The 25,966-nt window shown below is 41.9% G+C and overlaps 1 protein-coding gene across 1 annotated transcript in view; it reads right to left on the bottom strand.

Moving 5' to 3' along the window:
• Window positions 1-400: 400 nt before the first annotated feature.
• LOC126417007 (luciferin sulfotransferase-like) overlaps window positions 401-25,966 on the bottom strand; it is a 40,388-nt gene continuing 14,822 nt past the window's right edge. Inside the window, exons 5-7 of the mRNA XM_050084895.1 lie at window positions 10,523-10,617; window positions 4,450-4,631; window positions 401-584 (exon numbers count right to left, since the gene is read on the bottom strand). Coding sequence (XP_049940852.1) covers window positions 401-584; window positions 4,450-4,631; window positions 10,523-10,617 — 461 coding nt within the window. The remainder of the gene's footprint in view (window positions 585-4,449; window positions 4,632-10,522; window positions 10,618-25,966) is intronic.

Raw genomic sequence — 25,966 nt, 5'->3', positions numbered from 1 at the left:
TCTCCGGACGAAATTATGTGACATATTTTTTTTATCGCTGACATGTGAGGAGTCGCGCTGCGAAGCACGAGTGCGCGAATTTCGCTTCACACTGTATACACTTGTAATGGGATTGTGTCTTGACAATAATGAATATATATGGTAGAAAATTTAATCGTATTTTTTATGGTCTTACTCAAGGAATTAGTGGAGGATCGTGCTGAAATAAGAGAACAATAGATTTGGACACATATCGCAGAAAAATAATTTATTGTTAGTAAACAAGCTTCACCACAACTCAAAACTTTTCGTTTGTTAGTTGTAACAAGTCTTTGTGTTCATCCAGGGAGTTCTTTCATCTTCGCGAATCCAGCGACCGCGCGGGCTGTGCAGAGATTGTGAGCACACGGAGGACGGGTCCTTAGAAGTCGTCGTGTCCTCCAGATACGCCCACCTGGTAGCCAGTGCCTTGGATATGCTTCTGCGTCCACTGGTCGAACTTCTCGATGTAGTTGGCCGGCATCTCCGTGCGCCAGCCACCAGCCTCGCCGCGACGCATGAACTTGGTAGGGTCCGCGCCAGCTTTCTCCACCTCAGTTGGCTCTCTGAGAACAACCAGGACAGCGTGGTAAGCCTCAAATGTCACTATACAGGGCTATTACAAATGATTGAAGCGATTTCATAAATTCACTGTAGCTCCATTCATTGACATATGGTCACGACACACTACAGATACGTAGAAAAACTCATAAAGTTTTGTTCGGCTGAAGCCGCACTTCAGGTTTCTGCCGCCAGAGCGCTCGAGAGCGCAGTGAGACAAACTGGCGACAGGAGCCGAGAAAGCGTACGTCGTGCTTGAAATGCACTCACATCAGTCAATCATAACAGTGCAACGACACTTCAGGACGAAGTTCAACAAAATCCACAACTGCTAACTCCATTAGGCGATGATATGCGCAGTTTAAAGCTTCTGGATGCCTCTGTAAGGGGAAATCAACGGGTCGGCCTGCAGTGAGCGAAGAAACGGTTGAACGCGTGCGGGCAAGTTTCACGCGTAGCCCGCGGAAGTCGACGAATAAAGCAAGCAGGGAGCTAAACGTACCACAGCCGACGGTTTGGAAAATCTTACGGAAAAGGCTAAAGCAGAAGCATTTCTTAAACAGGAGATTGGAAAACCGATGGATCGGTCGTAGTGGAGATCATGATCAACAATTCATTTCATGGCCTCCACGCTCTCCCGACTTAACCCCATGCAATTTCTTTCTGTGGGGTTATGTGAAAGATTCAGTGTTTAAACCTCCTCTACCAAGAAACGTGCCAGAACTGCGAGCTCGAATCAACGATGCTTTCGAACTCATTGATGGGGACATGCTGCGCCGAGTGTGGGAGGAACTTGATTATCGGCTTGATGTCTGCCGAATCACTAAAGGGGCCATATCGAACATTTGTGAATGCCTAAAAAAACTTTTTGAGTTTTTGTATGTGTGTGCAAAGCATTGTGAAAATATCTCAAATAGTAAAGTTATTATAGAGCTGTGAAATCGCTTCAATCATTTGTAATAACCCTGTATATAAGCGTACAGGTGCATGATTCAGAACTGCTCCCACTCGATGCACGCTGATTGTGTACGGCCAAAATTATACAGGTCGCGGAGGATCTTAAATTCGTTATTTTGAGATAAAGAGCTATTGGTTACAAATAAGTCAGTAACAAACCCTTTCCACCCTCTTATGGAATAGAACTCTCATGTATAAAACAGCCTCAAGCCTCTCATTACTTAAGGGGCTCCGGAACGCTCTATACTTGCAATGTTAAAATAACGCTTATAAATTACATCTTTCCTCACAAAGTATTTGAGGTAGGAAGTTGAACTTTTTACAGATTATTTATTGGAATATGGGCTACAACTTAACACAGGGATTTTACAAAATTTTATTTCAGTTATTAAAGATGATTTTTTTTCAATTGTAATGAAAATTCACAAAATTTTTTTGCAATTTTTTATTTATATATTCAAAAATATACAGTTTTTTGGAAAAAGGCTGTGTTAAATTATGCAGAAGGTACTGTGTAACATTTACTGAAAGTTTGAAACAAATATGTTTGGAAGATCCTTAGAAAACATGTAATTAGTATGAGAAAATAAAAGTTTTGGGAATCGAGCGACAAAGATTGGATTAACTTTTTAGTGCATTCCAGGTCCATAGGATGGATTATCTTCGTCCTCTGCAAACTCCTCCTCCAGCTTCCTCTTGTTCCTCCTCCTGTTTACTCTTGCTTGTATTTATAGACTCTTTACAGCCCTGTCTGCAGCCCGAAGGCGTTCCTTGTCTAAAGCAAGCATCGCTCGTTGTTGTGTTCATAGATTTTGCTACCATTTTCTTCAGTTGCAGTTACTGCAACACTGTTCCAAAAGGTGGTCATGTATGAACACTTATCACATTTCAGTTGTATTTCACTAGCAAGTCCTACATGCTTTATTATGGAGAGTTCCAGACCAACTTCACTACAATGAATACATCTTACACAGTTTGAAACAATTCCTTTGAGAACCGACATATCAAATATTTCATTCACATCCGATTCACCCATAAAACATTCATACTTTTCACTCATTGAACCAAGCTTCTTCTGTGAAGTATTTTCTTTCCCACTTTGACTGCTATGGGCAGGTGTACTTGAGAGGTTAGGTTCACTCACTTGGTTATCGTCTTTATTGTTTACAGTAATAACACATACCTTTGGCTTTCCAACATTTCTCCTTTTCTTAAAAGCCTTCAGAGGATGTCTAATAACTTTACTTTTACTCATTATTATACTTCAACAAAACAGAGACTCAAGAAACAGAATTAATTACGAATATTTTCGAGATAACGACAGAGTAAATAAACATGAAACAATCGACAATCACACCAGCGATATATATTGAAGCATCACAGGTTAGCCACAACACATACTTTATCTCACATCACTAAAATGTACATAATGAACACGGACGTTAATAATAACACCATTTGACAGCAGTTTAACAGCGCCACAGTGGGTCACGCCCATGTAGAACACATTTCAAAAAAAATTTAAAAATAGTTGTAGTCTTCGGAATTGAATAAATTATATATCTATTAAAAGGTAATAGTCTGCAGATTCAGAAAACGCAAAAAAGTAAAAATTGAACTTTTCATGATTTTGAGCCTTTCCGGAGCCCCTTAAAAAAGAGTTAATGTTTCAAATATTTTATGTTAAACGTGTAAAACCTTTATGTGGGTCTGTAAACGAGAAAGAGTACAGAAAAAGTTTTGTAATTATGTTTAAAGTTTGGTGGAAATCGCTTAATGTGTCAATTCCAAACACTAGATGAGTATACCCCGCTTAATTTTCTCTCTGAGATAAGGAAAACTTTCAATGTTCATGACGTCGTGTCTCCTTAACTAAGTGTCGTAGAATGGTACAGTGTTCCAGGTACATTCATTGGTATATGTGCATACTGTCTGCGAAATATGTTGCGAATGGAATTATTAGTTCGGAAGCGACAAATTGAAACATCAGTCCAGATGCTGATGTTTTATTGCACGAACAGTGAAAATGTAGTAAGCGATAAACTTTTTTCCTTTCATTCTTCTGGGAGAGTTGTCACGAGAGAAAGTTTCTAAATAATTTCAAGTTACGTGTAAAGTTGTTGAAAGTCCTTATGTGCTCTTATTCTCTAATACTGGTTGGACTCAGTCTATGTAAGTTACACGCTGCGAGTTATGCTGGCTCTGACTTTAACACTTAATGTATTGTGATCAACCTGCAACTTAAAATTATACTGTTAACGATATACGACCAAATCCTACAATTCGATAAAGGCCTAAGACTTTACTGCACCTCACTTTCTCCATCTATCTTCCTACTCCAATCAGTATCCTCTCCCACCTAGTCAGTCATGCTGTACAACTGCGTACATTACCAAATGTTTGCCAGTAGCATCGAGCATCGTCACCTACACTACCAGAACGCCACTATTTCATCAAAAATATCACTTAATTTTTATACCTCAATTAATTATAATTAATTATTTATTACAATCATCAATTATGGACAGTTAATAATTATAGCATTATAATTAATTATAAATTAATTATAATAAATAATTATAAACATTAAATTATAAACATTAATTATAAACACTTAGCTTAATATTTAGTTTCAGTTAGTCCAAGGGCAATAGTGTTCTGGCAGCTCACTTACAGGACGGAGCAAGGACTATGAGGTGGGACGCTGGGGAACACGACATGAAATTATCAACAAAGATCAAAAATGCCCCTCTAGATTTGTACCACTTAATAGACCGCGAGTCCAACTCGATCAGAAGCTCAATGAGCAAGAGTGTCCGGAGTGAAAATGAGGATAGTATTAGTTAACTATAACGTAGCGAAAGTGAATACAACACAGTACTTTATTTCGCAGGATCTAATGTGAGTACATACTTTTTCGGCAGTTCGCCGAGGCCATTCTGTTGCCTGACTTTGGCGATGTTCGCTTGCTGGTTGACGGCTGGGTTGTTCTTCATGTTGGAGAAGCTAAGATGGTCACAGAGTTGTTCCACCTGCTCGTCACTCACATGTTTTCCCATGAATTTAGCTGTTCGCCTGATCACCCTCGGAAGATCCTGGAAGTCGGACGTACAACTGTTAGAAGAAGTTCTCAAAATATTCCAAAGCAAATGCAGAACCGAATTAGCATACACACTAAAGGTTACAATTCCTATTACTCAACTTTGAACAGAAAACCTGTAATATTACGATGTCAGTTCATAATCAGTGATGACTTTGGCTTCCTATGTGAAATCCGTTAACTAGTGACGTGCGTCGTTGTGATAGCTTTACTCTGTACAGTGTGATGTTTACCACGTAATTTCCTAGAAATTTCTTTGTAGGGCACACTACAGCAACAGTGACAGAGAAATTTTCGATACATATGCTGTGTTCGTCTCTTAACAAGTCTTCAGAATGGATTATGGGTGTGTAATTTCTGAAGTGGCCTTCTTAGTTAACGGGGAACATTTTTATTGACTAAACTCGAGGAAATATCTAAAGAAATTCTGTTGAACGTGCCACATATAAATAGCGCATTTCACATTGCAGAACAGATTCTTCAGCGACAGCAACCGTTATCACGCAACTGGAACGCAGTCCACAGAATGTGGGTATCAAAATTACAAAATGACAGACATGACAGTGTAACATAGAATTTGGTGACTATATTGGCGCTGTATGATTTATCTCAGAAGCAGTAGTAAGTATTTCATAAGGAGGTAGAAATTCCGTCAGAGGTGACAAAACACATGTAATATCAATACGCACATATGCAGAAGGCGATACGGTAGTAACGCGTACACAAGATGTAAAAAAGCACTGCTTTGGCGGAGCTGTCATTTGTGCTCAGGTGATTCATGTGAAAAGATTTCTGAAGTCATTGTGGCCGCACGACGGAAATTAAAAGACTTTGAGCGCGGAATGGTGGTTGGAGCTAGGCGCGTGGGACATTCCGTTTCGGAAATCGTTAGGCAGTTCAATATTTCGAGATCCACAGTGTCAAGAATGCTCCTAGAATACCAAATTTTAGGCATTTCTTCTGACTACGGGCAATGCAGTGGAAGACGACCTTAACAAAGGAGAGCAGTTACGTTTGCGAAGAGTTGTCAGTGCTAACAGACAAGTAACACTGCTTAAAATGACCGCAAAAATCAGGACCTACAACGAACGTATATGTTAGGACAGTGTGACGAAATTTGGCGTTAATGGACTGTAGCAGCAGACGACAGACGCGAGTGCCTTTGCTAACAGCACGAGATCGCCTGCAACGCTTGTCCTGGGCTAGTGACCGGACGATTGGAAAACTGTGGCCTCGTCAGATAAGACCCGATTTCTGGTGATGAAAGCTGATAGTAGGGTTCGAGTGTGGTGCAGGCCACACGAAGCCATGGACCCAAGCTGTCAACAATGCATTGGGCAAGCTGGTAGTGGCTCCATAATGATGTGGACTGTGTTCACATGGAATGGATTGGGTCCTCTGCTCCAACTGAACCTGGAAATAGTTATGTTCGGCAACTTGGAGACAATTTGCAGACATTCATGGTCTTCATGTTCCCAAACACTCGATGGAAGTTTTATGGATGACAATGCGCCGTGTCACCTGGCCATAATTGTTCGTGGTTGGTTTGAAAAACAATCTGGACAATTAGACTGAACGATTTGGCCACCCAGATCGTTCGACGTGAATCCCATAGAACATTTATGGAACATAATCGAGACGTCAATTCGTGCACAAAATCCTGCACCGGAAAAACTTTCGCAATTATGGACGGCTATTGAGCAAGCAATAAAGGAAACAAAAGAAAAGTTCGGAGTAGGTATTACAATCCATGGAGAAGAAATAAAAACTTCGAGGTTCGCCGATGACATTGTAATTCTGTCAGAGACAGCAAAGGACTTGGAAGAGCAGTTGAACAGAATGGACAATGTCTTGAAAGGAAGGTATAAGATGAACATCAACAAAAGCAAAATGAGGATAATGGAATGTAGTCGAAATAAGTCGGGTGATGCTGAGGGAATTAGATTAGGAAATGAGGCACTTAAAGTAGTAAAGGAGTTTAGCTATTTGGGGAGCAAAATAACTGATGATGGTCGAAGTAGAGAGGATATAAAATGTAGACTGGCAATGGCAAGGAAAGCGTTTCTGAAGAAGAGAAATTTGTTAACATCGAGTATAGATTTAAATCTCAGGAAGTTTCTGAAAGTATTTGCATGGAGTGTAGCCATCTATGGAAGTGAAACGTGGACGATAAATAGCTTAGACAAGAAAAGAATAGAAGCTTTCGAAATGAGGTGCTACAGAAGAATGCTGAAGATTAGATGGGTAGATCACATAACTAATGAGGAGGTATTGAATAGAATTGGGGAGAAGAGGAGTTTGCGGCTCAACTTGACTAGAAGAAGGGATCGGTTGTTAGGACATGTTCTGAGACATCGAGGGATCACCAATTTAGTATTGGAGGACAGCGTGTAGGGTAAAAATCGTAGAGGGAGGCCAAGAGATGAATACACTAAGCAGATTCAGAAGGATGTAGGCTGCAGTAGGTACCTGGAGATGAAGAAGCTTGCACAGGATAGAGTAGCATGGAGAGCTGCACCAAACTAGTCTCAGGACTGAAGACCTCAACAACAACAACATGGACGCTACAAGGCTCAACGACCTGACTCCATGCCACGTCCAGTTGCTGCACTATGCCGGGCAAAAGAAGATCGAACACGATAACAGGAGGTATCCCATGAATTTTGTCACTTCAAGAAAAATCGTAAATGCTCCATTATAGCGTTTAACTCCAAAGTTGTTCTAAAACGATCTTTTTCCTGCTCATTTACCTCCCCTGATAGGGACCGCAAATCGGGTTCAGGCTACCGGTCTACAGATTCTAAATAAGGCGCGGAATACGATCGTGTGAGGAAAGAAAAGAAAAGCCCAATCCATAATGGAAAACTGACCACCATGTAGGTATGTCATAAAATCAAAATAATACAAGGATTGGGACGTTCTTATGTGATTCACAGATATTTAAACATGAGTACACCATACGAGGGACAGTAATAAAGAATTTCTTAGCAATCCAAAAATTGTTACGCAACTCATATTTGTTTGTTTGCAGGCTCACATCAACAGTCCTGATACAAATTGAAATTCAACCTCCACATTGCCATAGCATAACTTAAATAAATGTTTGTTTGATAGGATTCATCATCAGCATCAAGGAGTCATCAGTTTGGTAATGGAGGAAGTGCAGAAGGTAAAAATTGTATAGGAGGATCAAAGCTTGTAATAAGCAAGTTCAAATGGCTGGAGGTTACAGCAGATTGCACATGATAGATCGGTGTGGATAGCTACTGCAAATCAGTCGTCAGACTGAAAAGCACAAAGTTTTCATTCGTCGCTACAGTCTGCATATATACATCACAGATGATTGAGACTTGAAAACGTCTCTGTAACCATATAGTTTCATATGATTAAAACTTTCAGAACCCATCCCACACTACATTAAAGCCCAAAGCTGGAAGAATATTGCAAGAACGAATCTCTGAAAGGTTACAGTACAAACTAATGTTTAAATACCAACCTCTGGCATTCCACGACGTCTAAAACATGTTCTCATAACAAGTGATGTTCTAATTTTTTATGGTTATTTATAGAAAATCAACCTAGGCTTCATATCCGTTGGAATAGTCCAAAAGTGTAAACACAAAACACACTAAGATAATATCATCAAACGTATGTTGCTTCCTTAAAGGAAAAACGACTCCTTTTTGTGCTTCTTGATCAAAGTAACTGGAGTGAATTTAGGGGAACATCACAAATTTAACTTGAGAAGGGCTATCAAAAGTAATTCAACACTTTTTCTCTCGGCCAGTTTCGATGGAAAATATGAACGATTTGTCGTGGTAATTGTGAGATATTGTCGCTTCAAACCCTACAGTTTCACGAAGTTCCGATAAGTGGTGGTTATATGCTTAGCCTTTAAAATGGCGTCTGTAAGAGAGGTGCTTTCCAAGCAGAGAGCTGTCATTGAGTTTCTTTTGGTGGTAAACGCAGATAATTACAGGTGCTTGCAGAAAGTCTATGGAGACCTGGCAAAAAACATGATGAGTCGTTGGGCGAGGCATCTATCCCTATCGTAATAGGGTTATGCAAACCTGTCGGATCTCCCGCGTGCCGTCCGGCCCACAGCAAATTGAAGTAACGGCTTCAGCGAGTTCGTCGTCACAAAAATGCAAACTAACTTTTCCTTGTCCATGACAACACAAAGCGTCGCACAAGTCGGTGCACCTGAGAGGAGCTCACAAAACTTCATTGGACTGTTCTTGCTCATCCACGCTACAGCGTGGATGTCGCACCTTGCATTTGTTTGGCCCAACGGAGGATGCATTCCACGAGAAGCAGTAGGTAGATGTTGGGGAGGTTATTGACGCAGCAAGGCGTTGGCTCCGACATCGACCACCTACTATCGATATAAGCCCTCCAGGTGACAGCAGCGTCACCTGATGAGGAATAAGTGATAGTCAGACACATGCACGGTGCACATAGTATTGGTGAGATTGCTGACATGTGTAGAATTTGGAAGGCGCGCCATCTATCTGAGTTTGACGGAGGGCACATTGTCATGGCCCGGAGGCTCGGCATGAGTATTTCGGAAACTGCACGACTTGTCGGATGTTCGAGGAGTGCTGTGGTGAGTGTCTTCTCCACGCTGTGAAATCAAGGTGAAACCATGTCAAGAAGTGTGAGGTTGGGCAGCCACCCCTCCATACAGATGTCAGACGTCGTAGGCTGGGCAGACTGGTAAAACAGGACAGGCAGTGAACTGTGGCGGAACTAACAACAAACTTTAATGCTGGGTAGTTTACAGTTGTGTCTGAACACACAGTGGACTGAACACCTCGGCCGACGACCAATGCATGTGCCAATGTTAACACGATGACATCGGTAACTACGACTGATATGGGCACGTATCCATCGGCACTGGATGTTGGCACAGTGGCAGAGCGTTGTATGGTCCGATGAAGCCCGATACCTTCTTCATCATGCCCATGGGAGGGCGCGAATCCGTCTTCTTCCAGGGGAATAGTTCCTTGACATCTGTACTGCGGGACGGAGACAAGATGGCGGTGGCTCCATTATGCTCTGCGGAACAATCACATAGGCATCAGTGGGCCCAGTGGAGTTTGTGAAAGGCGCCACGGCGACACCACGTACACTCCATCATGACGATCATGTTTCCCGACGGGGTTGCAATTTTCAACAAGATAATGCACCATTTCAGAAGGTCATGAGTGTGGTGGACTGGTTCGAGGAACTCAGTGGTGAGTTCCAGTTGGTGTGCTGATCCCACAACTCGCCAGATCTGAACCCGATCGAACACATCTGGGATGTGACTGCACGTGGCGTCAGAGCCCATCGCTCCCCTCCCCGGAATTTACGGGAATTAGATGACTTGTGTGTGCATAAGGCCTCGTTGTTTCCATGCCCCGACGCGTCGCCGCTGTTATCCGTGCCAAAGTGGACACATCGGCTATTATGTAGGTAATGACAATGTTCTGGCTAATCAGTGTATGCGGGCATACAGACCATCCCAGTAAGATGACGAAAGGCCGTCGCATTGAACGGAATTTATGTTAAAAAATAAGATTTTGTAGCAAAAAGTGTGGGGAATAATACGATGCATTGGAATCTTTAATAAAATCGACCTACTTTCAGATAAAAAATGTTTTGCATTGCTTATTGAACGCCCCTCGCATTTTAAAAACGGTAGCGGTCGAAAAGTTCTAGTTGTTGCAAGCATAGGCGACTATGGATAAATGGTGCATATCACATGATAATTCTCAGTTACCTGACGACTTGATACCTGCTACTCACAAATGGAATTCGTATCTTCGCGCAGAATTTAAATGAAATGGCGTGAAATATGACCATAAGTGGGAATTTGTTATCTTACGTATTCGTAGCGCTTACCTTCTTCATTTCTTCGTAGGTGTTGAACAGTACATTTGATTCATTTCTCAGTTTCCAGAAATCAAGTACGTGGTCCCAGAACGGAGTGAAAGGTACTGGAAAGCAAGAAGACGCCAGTTAAAGCACTTGGTGGGAGATGCAAGTACATTAGGTATTTCATATTTTTTTTATAACGTACGGAAACTGAATTACAGATGTGTCTGCAGAGAACAATACGTCAATGACACGCGAAAAACAGACCAATCGAGAAGTGCAGTCGCTACGATACTGACTGAGCTCTCATGCTGGAATATCGGGGTTCAAAACCCAGTGTTGTTATCCAGATTTAGGTATTCCTTGGTTTCCCTAAATCGCTTAAGCCAAATATTCGAATCATTCTGATGGTGTTACGGTAAAAAAAAGTGTTCAGTTCACTAGTTCTTGATTTGCAACTTGTTACGGCACAAATACGAGGTACTGTAGAGGTGGTGACGAAGTCATGATGCTGCACCGTCTCTGCCGATCTATTTGTCACGAAAAGTCATCCTAGAACTGGCCAACGAGTAACCTTCAGTGTCGTGGTGTACCGTATTGTTGAAACACTTGCCATATCTGATATACCTGTACCTGAGGTGCAACGTAAAGTTCCAACATGTATTCATAAAAGCTGTATCTAGAAATAAATTTTGATAATCAGGGAAAGACTTTCCGCTCACCCTTTACGAAACAACTAATATACCATGTCCACATCTACTTCTACATAAATATTCAGCAATTCTTAATTAAGTGCCTGGCAGAGGGTTCATCGAACCTCCTTCGAGTTATGTCTCTACCCTTCCAAACTCGAACAACGCGCTCAGATTTCTCTTATTTTATTATGATGATTATTTCTTCATACGGAGAGGGCGCCAACAAATTATTTTCGCATTCAGAGGAAAAAGCTGGTAATTGAAATTTCATGAAAAGATCGTGCCTGAAGGGAAAATGTCTTTGTTTTCATGATTGCAACCCCAACTCGCACACCGTATCCTTGGCACTCTCTCCCCTATTTCGTCACAATGCGAAACGAGTTGCCCTTTTGAATTTTTCTATGTCCTCTTTCAATCCTATATGTTGCTGAGCCCACATAATGCAGCAATATTCCAGAAGAGGACGAATAAACGTATTGTAGACAATCTCTTTAGTAGACAAGTTGCATTTTTCAAGTGTTCTGCCAATATATTTCGATCTTTAGTTCGTTTTCACACAACATTATTTACACGATCGTACTAATTTAAGTTATTCGTAATTATAATTCCTAAGTATTTAGTTGAATTCACAGCCTTTAGATTTATGTGGCTTATCGTGTGACCGAAATTTAGTGGGTTCTTTTTATATTCATGTGGATGACTTCTCTCTTTTCATGACAGTGTCAGTTACCACTTTTGGCGCTGTACAAAAATCTCGTGAAATTATTTTACGAATTGTTTTTATCATATGGTAGCTTTACTAGGTGGTAAATGACTGAATCAACTGCAAATAATGTAATAGGGGTGTTCAGATTGTCTCCTAAATCTTTTATATAGATCCGAAACAACAGAGGTTCTGTAACAGTTCCTTGGGGAACGAGAGATATTACTTCTGTTTTACTTGATGATTTTCCGTCAGTGACTACGAAGTATGACCTTTCTGTCAGGAAATCACGAATCCACTTGCATAAATGATGCACCAACGCAATTTGATTAGAAGTCGCTTCTGAGGAACGGTGTCAAAAGATTTCTGGGTAGATAAATAGTATATAAACATATGGTATCAGTTTGGCATCCCCTATCGCCAGTGCTCCTTACTTCGTGAGAACAAAGAGGTAGTTGTATTTCACAAGAACGTTATTTTATTAATCTGTGTTGGCTATTTGTCAATAAATCATTCTTATCGAGGTAATTCACAACGTTCGAACGAAGTAAGCCTACATGTTCCAAAATTCTACTGCAAACCGACGTTAGTGATGTGAGTCCGTAATTCATCGGATTACTCCTTGGTCCTTTCTTGAACGTTGGTGGGAATTGTGCAGCTTTCCAGTCTTTAGGTACGGATCTTCCGACGAGCGAGAGGTTGCATATGCTAAGTATGAAGCTATTGCTAAATGCTAAATATGGAGCTGTTGTATCAGGATGCTCTGAAAGGAATATGACTGGAGCGGAGGAATTACCTTTATTAAGGGATCTAAGCTACTTCGCCACACCGAGGATATCTTTGTCTAAGTTACTCATGTTGTTCTTGATTCGAATTCTGGAATATTTACTATGTCTTCTGGTGCAGGAATTTCGGAAATCCCAGTTTAGTAACTATGCTTTAGTAGCAGTGTCATCAGTAAGATCAAAATTGCTATCGCGCAGTGAAACTATTGATTGCGTCTTAATAAATATCAGTATTGGCTACTTTACACACGAAGACGCAGACTAGCAGATGTAAGGTGCGATTTTACCAAACACAATTGAACTGAAGCACAATGCTTCTTGTACGTAAATGCCAGACAAGGTATGTCGACGTATCAACATGTGTAACGAGTAGCATTGATGTTCATATGTTGAAAACTGACCTATTTTGTTGTCTGAATTACGTACAATTAAATAAACTATGATAATTTCAGTGACGATTTATAACAATGTAATTTTCATTCCTTCATCTCAGGCCTGCACACGGGACAGCACTACTTCTTCTACCAATATTTCGGCTGATAGGCTTCCAACCATCTTCAAAGTGAATTGCTGGTGGAAGCCACTTGACACAATGCCGTGGAGAAAGCGCGATTACGTCAGATAAAACAATGTCGGCAATAACAGCGTCATTCATAGATAAAACTTCTTGCGTCTAAGAGTAAAACTAACAAGGACAAATCAGCAAGTCTACAATGCTTACGAATTATGTGGCTGATTACTAAAAAGGATAGCATGTGTTGGAATGCAAAAACGCGGTTGAGAAGAACAGGGAAGTGATGAAACATGATTGCGGCACATATTGCAAGCGATAATTTTTGGAGAAATTGTGAGTAACATTGATGCATCTACTTATTAGTTTGCCAAATATTTAGTCCCGTTGTCGAAATCCTTAGCAGATAAAAGTGATCACCACGTCCGTAATTCAGCTGATTTTATTAGTCGGCTTAAGTCTTTGAAATTTAACACCTGCCGTTTAGTGGTTAGTTTTGACGTCGTCTGCTTCTTCATTGACGTGCCTATTGACTTTTTATCAGAGATTGGCAGCAAGTTTGAAGAGGAAATGATGTCGTTATTTAAGAGTGCGTCGATCTCCACTTACTTTTTATTTGATAACCAATATTTTGAACAGATAAACGATCTCGCCACGGGTAGCCCTCTTTCATTCATGGTAGCTAATTTATTTACGGTAGACTTTGAAGAAAAAGCACCCAACTCTGTAATGTTATAACCAACAGTGTTGTAGAGATACGTCAGTAACATACTCGTATTCATAGTTTGCCTCCACGGCAAGAACAAATTTATGGAGTTTTTTGAGCATCTTGACTCACTCGTGAAATTATCAGATATCAGATTTATCATGGAACGTCTGCTACCGTCGTTGATATTTGTTTATAAGGATCCTACTTGATCACATAATTTGTACAATTTATAATGAGTGGTATCGCCCATTACAACCAAAAAAAAAAGTGGTGTGACAAACTAAGCTCAATTAGTTGGAGCAAAACCTATAAAGGCCTAGGAATACATAGGAAATAACAGATAAAAATAATATTATTAACCCCAACGCATATCAACCGTACACACCACAAAAATATTCTGATATCAGCATCAACGTCAATATCTACGCATCTACGTACGCAGTAACTTCTGGTAATGCCCTGGGCGCGTCCTGCCGTTATACAAATATCTGAGGCCAATAGAAAGTACTAATGCAAGGGTACACAAGTAATTAATACTGTCAAACCATAGTTAAAATGCAATATACGTAGTCATTAATTAAAATTATTTCATATGGCAAAATGATCGTCTGGAAAAACATTAAGTGCCATACAATATGTGAAAATAAAATCCATACTTAAAATCCACATAAAATGCATATACGGTAATGATGGAAATTTCCTAGCTTGAAAAATTAAATAACACATAATAGCGTAAGAGGTGTAAAAGTAACATCAAATATATAAATAGAAACCATTTGTTGTTGTTGTTGTTGTGGTCTTCAGTCCTGAGAGTGGTTTGATGCAGCTCTCCATGCTACTCTATCCTCTTCAAGCTTCTGCATCTCCCAGTACCTACTGCAACCTACATCCTTCTGAATCTGCTTAGTGTATTCATCTCTTGGTCTCCCTCTACGATTTTTACCCTACACGCTGTCCTCCAATACTAAATTGGTGATCCCTTTATGCCTCAGAACATGTCCTACCAACCGATCCCTTCTTCTAGTCAAGTTGTGCCACAGATTTCTCTAATCCCCAATTCTATTCAATACCTCCTCATTAGTTATGTGATATACCCATCTAATCTTCAGCATTCTTCTGTTGCACTACATTTCGAAAGCTTCTATTCTCACCTTGTCCAGACTATTTATCGTCCATGTTTCACTTCCATACATTGCTACACTTCATACAAATACTTTCAGAAAAGACTTCCTGACACTTGAATCTATACTCGATGTTAACAAATTTCTCTTCTTCAGAAACGCTTTCCTTGCCATTACCAGTCTACATTTTATATCTTCTCTACTTCGACCATCATCAGTTATTTTGCTCCCCAAATAGCAAAACTCCTTTACTACTTTAAGCGTCTCATTTCCTAATCTAATTCTCTGAGCATCAACCGATTTAATTCGACTACATTCCATTATCCTCGTTTTGCTTTAGTTGATGTTCATCTTATATCCTCCTTTCAAGACACGGTCCATTCCGTTCAGCTACCCTTCCAGGTCCTTTGCTGTCTCTGAAAGAATTACAATGTCATCGGCGAACCTAAAAGTTTTTATTTCTTCTCCATGGATTTTAATACCTACTCCGAATTTTTCTTTTGTTTCCTTTACTGCTTGTTCAATATACAGATTGAATAACATCGGCGATAGGCAACAGCCCTGTCTCACTCCCTTCCCAACTACTGCTTGCCTTTCATGCCCCTCGGCTCTTATAATTGCCATCTGGTTTCTATACAAATTGTAAATAGCCTTTCGCTCCCTGTAGTTGACCCCTGCCACCTTCAGAATTTGAAAGAGAGTATTCCAGTCAAACCTTTTATTTTGACAAAGCAATTAAACATAATCGTAAGTAGACAATTGACAAGACAATGACTGTTAATTAAAATATCGGTAGTCGATAACACATTCGGAGTGGAATCTTAGCGGCGACACCTCGTGGCTTCTCTGTAGGAAGTTTTTGTTTTCCTGCGGCCGAGCTCGCGCGAGAAGTCCCAGCCTCCTCGCCGCTGATGGACGCGCGCGTGACCGCACGCCGAGCTGCTGCGACGCAGGACGTCGCTCTGGCCACTGGCCTTCTGAATACATCAGAATAAGCAGTCAGGTTAAACGCATTCTGTTCACTCAACAGTAATCTCGGTTGCCGTTTTCTGTGCACGTAAATCTCCATTTACTCCAGTTGGTTCTATGATTGCCCTTTCGGTGCCTTGTGCAACGCTTCCATATTATCCTTTACATTTCCTGCCACGTGTTCTTCTGTATCCAAATGCGTGCGGAATGACCAACTATTTTGGACATACGCATATTCTTTAAAACGAGTCATATATTGCATGGCAGTTTATGCTGTATACTCAGATGATAATTTTGTTATACGAAATAATTTTAATCAGTGACTACACATATTGCATTTTAACTAAAGAATTTACAATACTGTTTTGTCATGTACTCTTCTATTAGAGCTCCTTCTGGCCTCAGTTATTTCTATAAGTGCAGGATGTATAAATACAGATCGCACACAGGCCGTCACCGGCAGATGTTATGTACCTAGCTGTATCGTTGTTAACGTTGTTTGCTTGCATCACAATATTTTTATGATATGTACAGGTGGTATGCATGGGTGCTAATCACGTTATTATTTTTAGTTTTTTATTTCTTATGTATTCCTAGGCCTTTGTAGATTTAGTTTCGGCTAATTCCACTTAGTTTGTCATACAACGACCGAAATTGATAATTAGAAATTGTACAATGTATGTGATCAAAACGGACCTTTACAAATAAAGTGCCGTAATATGATCGCCATACCGATACATTAGATATTTCAGGTTTCTAAATGTCACCGTCATTCGCAAACTATGACCATACTTAAACTTTTAGTACATAGCTCACATGTAGTGTCTGACGATGACAGCCAAAAGGGTGAACTGGCACGCCATTTAGAAGAGTTGTTTAGTAGAAATCGATACACAAAACTTCAAATGAAGACAGTTCTGCAAGCAAAAACACCGGACTAACCAAAGAAAAAGCAGTAACAAAGAAAAGCTAAGTCTACTGACTTTCTACAGTACGTGAGCAATGTTTCTTCAAAAATTACCAGAATGATGAAGAACCATAAAGTCAATGTAATTTTTTCTCGACGGTCAAGACAGCAGCTTTTGTCGTATCTGTGAAAGATGAACTGCTTTTACGAAAGGCGGAAATACACAGGGAAAACAATGCCGTCGTTGGCGAAATGCGGAAACGGAGCATCTGACGTTCAAAAGGGCATGATCATTGGGTGGCGGGCCAAGGGTGGAAGCATTTCCGAATCGGCTTAGGTTCTAAACTGTTTGCGTGCGGCTGTGGTTAAAGTATACCGCGTATCGCAAAATGGCACTAACCAAAACTGGCTCAGAGGCAACTGTGGTGCACCACGGGACGTAGACGATAGGGATGAGCGACGGCTGCTGAAATACACTCCTGGAAATGGAAAAAAGAACACATTGACACCGGTGTGTCAGACCCACCATACTTGCTCCGGACACTGCGAGAGGGCTGTACAAGCAATGATCACACGCACGGCACAGCGGACACACCAGGAACCGCGGTGTTGGTCGTCGAATGGCGCTAGCTGCGCAGCATTTGTGCACCGCCGCCGTCAGTGTCAGCCAGTTTGCCGTGGCATACGGAGCTCCATCGCAGTCTTTAACACTGGTAGCATGCCGCGACAGCGTGGACGTGAACCGTATGTGCAGTTGACGGACTTTGAGCGAGGGCGTATAGTGTGCATGCGGGAGGCCGGGTGGACGTAACGCCGAATTGCTCAACACGTGGGGCGTGAGGTCTCCACAGTACATCGATGTTGTCGCCAGTGGTCGGCGGAAGGTGCACGTGCCCGTCGACCTGGGACCGGACCGCAGCGACGCACGGATGCACGCCAAGACCGTAGGATCCTACGCAGTGCCGTAGGGGACCACACCGCCACTTCCCAGCAAATTAGGGACACTGTTGCTCCTGGGGTATCGGCGAGGACCATTCGCAACCGTCTCCATGAAGCTGGGCTACGGTCCCGCACACCGTTAGGCCGTCTTCCGCTCACGCCCCAACATCGTGCAGCCCGCCTCCAGTGGTGTCGCGACAGGCGTGAATGGAGGGACGAATGGAGACGTGTCGTCTTCAGCGATGAGAGTCGCTTCTGCCTTGGTGCCAATGATGGTCGTATGCGTGTTTGGCGCCGTGCAGGTGAGCGCCACAATCAGGACTGCATACGACCGAGGCACACAGGGCCAACACCCGGCATCATGGTGTGGGGAGCGATCTCCTACACTGGCCGTACACCACTGGTGATCGTCGAGGGGACACTGAATAGTGCACGGTACATCCAAACTGTCATCGAACCCATCGTTCTACCATTCCTAGACCGGCAAGGGAACTTGCTGTTCCAACAGGACAATGCACGTCCGCATGTATCCCGTGCCACCCAACGTGCTCTAGAAGGTGTAAGTCAACTACCCTGGCCAGCAAGATCTCCGGATCTGTCCCCCATTGAGCATGTTTGGGACTGGATGAAGCGTCGTCTCACGCGGTCTGCACGTCCAGCACGAACGCTGGTCCAACTGAGGCGCCAGGTGGAAATGGCATGGCAAGCCGTTCCACAGGACTACATCCAGCATCTCTACGATCGTCTCCATGGGAGAATAGCCGCCTGCATTGCTGCGAAAGGTGGATATACACTGTACTAGTGCCGATATTGTGCATGCTCTGTTGCCTGTGTCTATGTGCCTGTGGTTCTGTCAGTGTGATCATGTGATGTATCTGACCCCAGGAATGTGTCAATAAAGTTTCCCCTTCCTGGGACAATGAATTCACGGTGTTCTTATTTCAATTTCCAGGAGTGTATGTATGGGTGAACAGTCGCGCAACTGTTGCCCAACCGACAGCTCAGATGAACCAAGGGGATCCAACAGTGTCTCAACTACCGTCCAGCGAACGTTGCCTCCATAGCAGATGCCTCGTTCATGCTCCCACGCTGACTGCTGATCATCGACGACGAAGGCTAGGATTTGCACGCCAATAACGCAACTGGTCGTCCATTGAGTGGTGGTAGGGTGCCTTTTCAGTTGAATCACGTTTTATGCTCCATAGGAAACATGGTATGTGCGGCGTGAAATACTCTACAACAATCGTCGGAAGGGTCCACTCCGGAGGAGGGAGTGTTATGGTTTGGGGAATGTTTTTGTGGCATTCCCTTGGTCAGTTTGGAATGTACAACTGATCACCGCAAGTATGCATCTATCCTTGGTAGTCATATCCACTCCTATATGCAGTTTGTTTCTTCCTGGAGCGATGGCATCTGCCAGCAGGACAACGCAACATGTCACAATGTGTGACACCCTCCAGATTATCAAATTCCCCGAATTTAAACCCAATCGAGAATCTGTGAGACTACCTCGAATGGGCTGTGCGTGCCATGGATCATCAACCGAGAAACCTAAAGCAGGTTGCCACGGCACTGGAGTTGACGTGCCTCCACATCCCTGTCCGTACCTTTCAGAAGCTCACTGACTCTCTTGTTGCATGTCTGGAAGCAGTTCGTGCAGCAAAATGTGCTTACTCAGGCTACTGACAGACGGTCACATTAATGCGACTGTACAATGTATAAGATGCACTCAAAAAGAAGCGAGATGGAGGGTATAAAATGAAACCTGCTGAAATGATCATAATTTCATTACCTACAGAAGGATGTGCGGCATCTATAAGAACGCTGAAGTTCCAAACTCCCCACTGGAGGGACACAGGCGCATACCCGCATGACGACATGATCACTTGCACGCGTCGACTTTTCACTGCACTCAGTTGTGGTGAAAATAATGAAATGGAGACTTCAAAATACAAGCAAAGAGAGGTAGTGCGTTTCGTGACAGCGGAAGATGTGCGGGGTTTTGTGTTGGCAGAAGAGCCAACACCGTGTTACGAGTGGAGGCCGAAATGCACGCGTTTTAGCTCACGCAGGCTGGCGTGAGGATGGAAGAACTATACTGACGTGAGGTCTGGAACATGACAAGGAATTAGAATTCAGAAAGCGGACGTAATTAGTTTGATAACTTTAATCCATTTATGATGAACGTCGCTCTTGACGGTACAGGATTCACAATACTATCTGTTCAGAATACATTCATAGTAACTGAATATGGCGCCTTGCTACGTCGTAGCAAATGATGTAGCTGAAGGCTATTCTAAACTGTCGTCCCTGCAAATGAGAGCGTATGTAGACAGTGAACTACCGCTAGCAAAGTCGGCTGTACAACTGGGGCGAGTGTTAGGGAGTCTCTGTAGACTAGACCTGCCGTGTGGCGGCGCTCGGTCTGCAATCACTGATAGTGGCGACACGCGGGTCCGACATATTCTAACGGACCGCGGCCGATTTAAAGGCTGCCACCTAGCAAGTGTGGTGTCTGGCGGTGACACCACACGGGGAACGGAAATTCATCGAAGACTGGCACAAGTGAACGGGGAGCATATTATGTCCGTTGTAGTTCCGTTGCTACCATAGTTAGCCAGTCTTCAATAATGATGGCATCCACCTTTTGGACAATGTCGGTAATGCCGTGTGGCTAATGAGGGGATCCACCTTTTGGAGAAATGTATCGGTAATGCGTTGCACGTCGTCGGCCAATGAGATCCGTCCTTTCTTGAATCGGTTCTAAGAAATTACTGCAACCAGTCGCCTTTTATGTAGATGTATTTTATTTAACCATGACCGGTTTCGAGCTGCCTAGCAACTCATCATCAGATGGTATATACATTTAGTGCTTTTTTGTACCCATTGTGTGGGTGGTTGAGTATCTGTGGCTAGACAGAAACGAGAACAAATAATCGCTACATGTGGTACAGTAACACGAAATATTTACAGCATAATTTATGTTTAACGTATAAGAGCAAATAATCACTACATGTGGTACAGTTACACGAAATATTTACAGTTTAATTTACGTTTTGAGGTGTTACTTACAGATAAATCTTTCTGCAGGTATATATATATCTCTTTTAGGACGTATTTTTGAAACCATTGTGTCTTGTTTTTCACAATTTCACAAGTTAAAACTTTCTCTAGATGTATATTACTTTTATGAGGCACTGTTGGAAACATATATCTTGTTTTTCGTAAACATCGCTGAACACACTTAGCCACAGATACGAATACAGGATTTACACATTATAAACAAGCCAAAGATTGCAATATAACTACAGTATCAAAGATTTCAAGTTGACCAGAGGCATTATTAGTCATCACACACACTGACAAGAGATTTGTCTTTATTACATAGAAAATAAATGTAAATTAGCTTAAACTAGTAAAATGTTTATTTATAAATTAACTGTGCAATTTAACAGGTATATAAAAAACTAGATTTTTTACATTATATTTCAGTTACATTTAAGATTATTGGTATTGAGAGTATTATGACAGCTAATTTCTTGCTCCTTCCATTGGCTGATCTTGGCATATGATGTCTGGGATGAGAGGTTGATGGTTAACTTGAAATAATAAGTGATGCTGGTACTTGAAAGGGTGTGGAAAAGGAGTTGGCGGTGGGGTGGGGGGTGGGGGGGGGGGTGTATAGGAAAAAGGAGAGGGGGGGGTTGAGAGGGTGATGTGGAGAGAGAAGAGAGCTGAAGGGGGGGGCAGAAGTGGTACAAGCTTTTATGTGTGTGTGGGGGGGGGGGGCATTTTGTTTCTGAATGACTGTTTAGTTTTTTAAGTTCAAAGAATCCTTAAAATTCTGAAAGAAGGAGTTATTCGCCAATTCTGTCTGCTCATTTAAAATGGTATGTGTGGAAAAGGAGTTGGCGGTGGGGGGGGGGTGTATAGGAAAAAGGAGAGGGGGGGGTTGAGAGGGTGATGTGGAGAGAGAAGAGAGCTGAAGGGGGGGGCAGAAGTGGTACAAGCTTTTATGTGTGTGTGTGGGGGGGAGGGGGGGGGGGGCATTTTGTTTCTGAATGACTGTTTAGTTTTTTAAGTTCAAAGAATCCTTAAAATTCTGAAAGAAGGAGTTATTCGCCAATTCTGTCTGCTCATTTAAAATGGTATGTGGGGAATAATTCCCCACATACCATTTTAAATGAGCAGACAGAATTGGCGAATAACTCCTTCTTTCAGAATTTTAAGGATTCTTTGAACTTAAAAAACTAAACAGTCATTCAGAAACAAAATGCCCCCCCCCCTCCCCCCCACACACACACATAAAAGCTTGTACCACTTCTGCCCCCCCCTTCAGCTCTCTTCTCTCTCCACATCACCCTCTCAACCCCCCCCCTCTCCTTTTTCCTATACACCCCCCCCCACCGCCAACTCCTTTTCCACACCCTTTCAAGTACCAGCATCACTTATTATTTCAAGTTAACCATCAACCTCTCATCCCAGACATCATATGCCAAGATCAGCCAATGGAAGGAGCAAGAAATTAGCTGTCATAATACTCTCAATACCAATAATCTTAAATGTAACTGAAATATAATGTAAAAAATCTAGTTTTTTATATACCTGTTAAATTGCACAGTTAATTTATAAATAAACATTTTATTAGTTTAAGCTAATTTACATTTATTTTCTATGTAATAAAGACAAATCTCTTGTCAGTGTGTGTGATGACTAATAATGCCTCTGGTCAACTTGAAATCTTTGATACTGTAGTTATATTGCAATCTTTGGCTTGTTTATAATGTGTAAATCCTGTATTCGTATCTGTGGCTAAGTGTGTTCAGCGATGTTTACGAAAAACAAGATATATGTTTCCAACAGTGCCTCATAAAAGTAATATACATCTAGAGAAAGTTTTAACTTGTGAAATTGTGAAAAACAAGACACAATGGTTTCAAAAATACGTCCTAAAAGAGATATATATATACCTGCAGAAAGATTTATCTGTAAGTAACACCTCAAAACGTAAATTAAACAGTAAATATTTCGTGTAACTGTACCACATGTAGTGATTATTTACTCTTATACGTTAAACATAAATTATGCTGTAAATATTTCGTGTTACTGTACCACATGTAGCGATTATTTGTTCTCGTTTCTGTCTAGCCACAGATACTCAACCACCCACACAATGGGTACAAAAAAGCACTAAATGTATATACCATCTGATGATGAGTTGCTAGGCAGCTCGAAACCGGTCATGGTTAAATAAAATACATCTACATAAAAGGCGACTGGTTGCAGTAATTTCTGAGAACCTTTTCACACCACAGTCGCAGTGTTCCACATCCACAATGGATAAAAGTCTTTCTTGAATCGCTTGTGCCATTCCTTGACACTCGTAACGGACGTACAGCGCTGTCCCTAACGTGGCCATTCTTCTACGAGTTTCAGTTCCCTGTACTCCTTGCGCTATCAGGAAACGCTCTCCGTACTTTTGCTCTTCTTTTGTAGCGTCCATTTCAGTGTTTACAGCATTACTGAATACAGTGGACGGTCGAAACTTGCGTGTGCTCGCTCTGTGATCCCGTGGTTGTGCGCCGACGTCCATCTAGCGGCGAGTATCAGGCCTTGCCGCTATTATAGGGACCCATCCTACTTTCGCAAGCAATGGCATTTTGATACTTTCAGCGGTTTTCATTTAATAGTCTTCAATCGTTGCTTTTTGATTGAACCTTATATTCAGTTCCTTGTCAGTGTGGTGTAGAATGCGCACGACAAACAATACGCACTTTACAAGAACGGAGTACTGAACACTGTCGACACACCCGCCTTCTTACAGCTAAACAAATCTGCAGTTGCTGAACATTGCACTTCCACCGGCCATGGATTACGGGAAAACCAAGACATTGGTCACTGTCTCACACCGTTGGGATTCAGTGGTCAAGGAAGGTGTGGGAACAAGATTAGCAGAGAACTTGCTAAAACTAGAAGAGAGCTTCCAGCTGGACGAATCATGCAAACAACTTACTTCACATCTGCGCTCTTCAAGAGTACATTATTCTGAGTCTTCACCGCATGGCATATGCCACCCACTTTAATGATCAACGACTGACTGTGCACTTCCTTTGTTTTACTCTTAGATGGTTAAAGTTTGATTTACAGTTGACGCTCTTGTTGCCGGCAATGTTATCTCCGATGTATACTCGTTTCCTCCACAATATTGTGTCCAGTGGTTTAAAATCCTGCCAGCGACTCACCTTGAAAATGGCCAGAACATGGAAAGAAGAAATTATGCTTTCTTGGATGCACGATCAGAAAATGATTGGTTGTTCTATCAGCAGAAACAACTTCAAGAAACTCAGTGTAGTTTCTTTTCTGATATTATACATTAAAACTGTACATCACGCAAAAAAGGAACTAGATCAAACTTGAACATAAGAAGTTCAGAGTTACTCATTAGATAAATTGGTAGTTAGTGTAAGCTGTCATGGTTGGTGGAAGCTTGCTTGCAATGCTAATCAGATGTATGAAAGTGTCTCTGTTTATCTGACATAATTAAATCGCTGACCTCCAAGATGATGATGAAACGGTCCGTTATCTACGAAATTAAACAGCAATTACAGTTAACTCACTTTATTGGTCTAGAATATGCAATAAATGGTTTGGCAAACAGTGATAATGATACAGTAATGCCTTGGCAAGCCTGGGATTAGGATCTGGAGTGTGGTTCAAAAGAACATGTATCTGTATTAAAAATTATATTTGCTTAAATGGTAACACGATTCCCAAAGGGTTAGTGCTTAGGGACAGAAAGTGCTACAGATGGGTATGCATTTGCATCGATACCCGGAGCTGGAAGCATTTGAACCTACAGCTGCAGGCAAATCTTCAGAATAAATCCTGAAAATATTTTATGTCGTTAAAAAGACTCGAATTTCCTTATGGTACGTCTCGCTGTTGCGGCCAGATCACACCATGTTAATCAGCAGAGAACACCGCGGAAACAGTCACTGGTTCCGTATCAACAACTCCCTTATGCGTCTAAGTTAAAATCAACCGGTAAAGTGCCTAAGTCCCCTGCTCACCATATCTGTTCGAATAGACACCTGGCTGAGGAGAGGTGCCCCGTAATGGTTTCTGACTGCAGAGATGCTCGGCTGTAGAATACTATTGTACCGTCTGCTTACTACAAGGAAGACCTGTGCATCTACGTTTTCTGTCATCACATAACTATGATTGTACGATAAATATTCTGAGTGCTGGGCAGTGAAAAATAGCCTTTAAAGACTCTTATCCTCATTCCCCTTCCCTCATTTCAGGCAGTTAACCAGTAACAATCTTCGTAACACTTGGCGCTGAAAAATTGTGTCCTCCTCTTTCTTTCTCCGACTGTGGTCAACTAGAATAGACCTCTGTAAGCACAGCCATGTTCCTCTCTCCAACTTCTAAGTTATTTATGTTACGGAGTCTTAGCGGTTTTCATAGTGGATAAAATATTTTGTCTTACTGGGCCTCACCTCAGTGGTGGTGTCCCACAACTTCGGTGGCCAAAACTGTGCCATTCCTCACTCCGCTAGCAGGTGTTACCTGTAGCAGTCTGTGCATTTCGAAGATCTGCTTATTAGCATTCTGTACACAACGGCGCTCTTCAAGGTCTCTACCAGTAAAGGCGCGTATCCCCATACAACACACAGCATGGGCCAGTCTGCCGCCTAGCATTCAGACTTTGGAGGTGCTTAAGTGCCCGTCACGAATTCTGGCCGCGGCAGCTCTCCCCTCCCGGCTTTTATGACCTACTTCGCATTCTCTCTCTTACGGCTCAGTGCAAGATGCGTTCGTATATGCCTCTTGTTTAGGTGAACATACAGTTAAATATAAAAATGTAACCTACGTTAGTTAAGTACAAGCAAACACTGGTATTATACAAATTTCATTTATCAGTGGGAATTAATTATTCTGATTTGATTTGTCTTTTTATTCCTAGTTTTATATCACTTATGTGATAGTTTGAAAAAACGCTCGTGTAACACTAGGCATACCCAAACTGACACTTAAATACGGGAAGCATTGTGCTTCAAGTCATTTGTGTTTTAGTGATGTTTAGTGTCCTACCATACACCAGGTAATCTCTGTTTTACGGTGTAAAA

The sequence above is a fragment of the Schistocerca serialis genome, chromosome 8 (assembly GCF_023864345.2).
Source record: "Schistocerca serialis cubense isolate TAMUIC-IGC-003099 chromosome 8, iqSchSeri2.2, whole genome shotgun sequence".
NCBI classification, from domain to species: Eukaryota; Metazoa; Arthropoda; class Insecta; order Orthoptera; family Acrididae; genus Schistocerca; species Schistocerca serialis.
The sequence above is the reverse complement of the archived record's forward strand: the minus strand, read 5'-3'. Positions and strand labels throughout refer to the sequence as shown.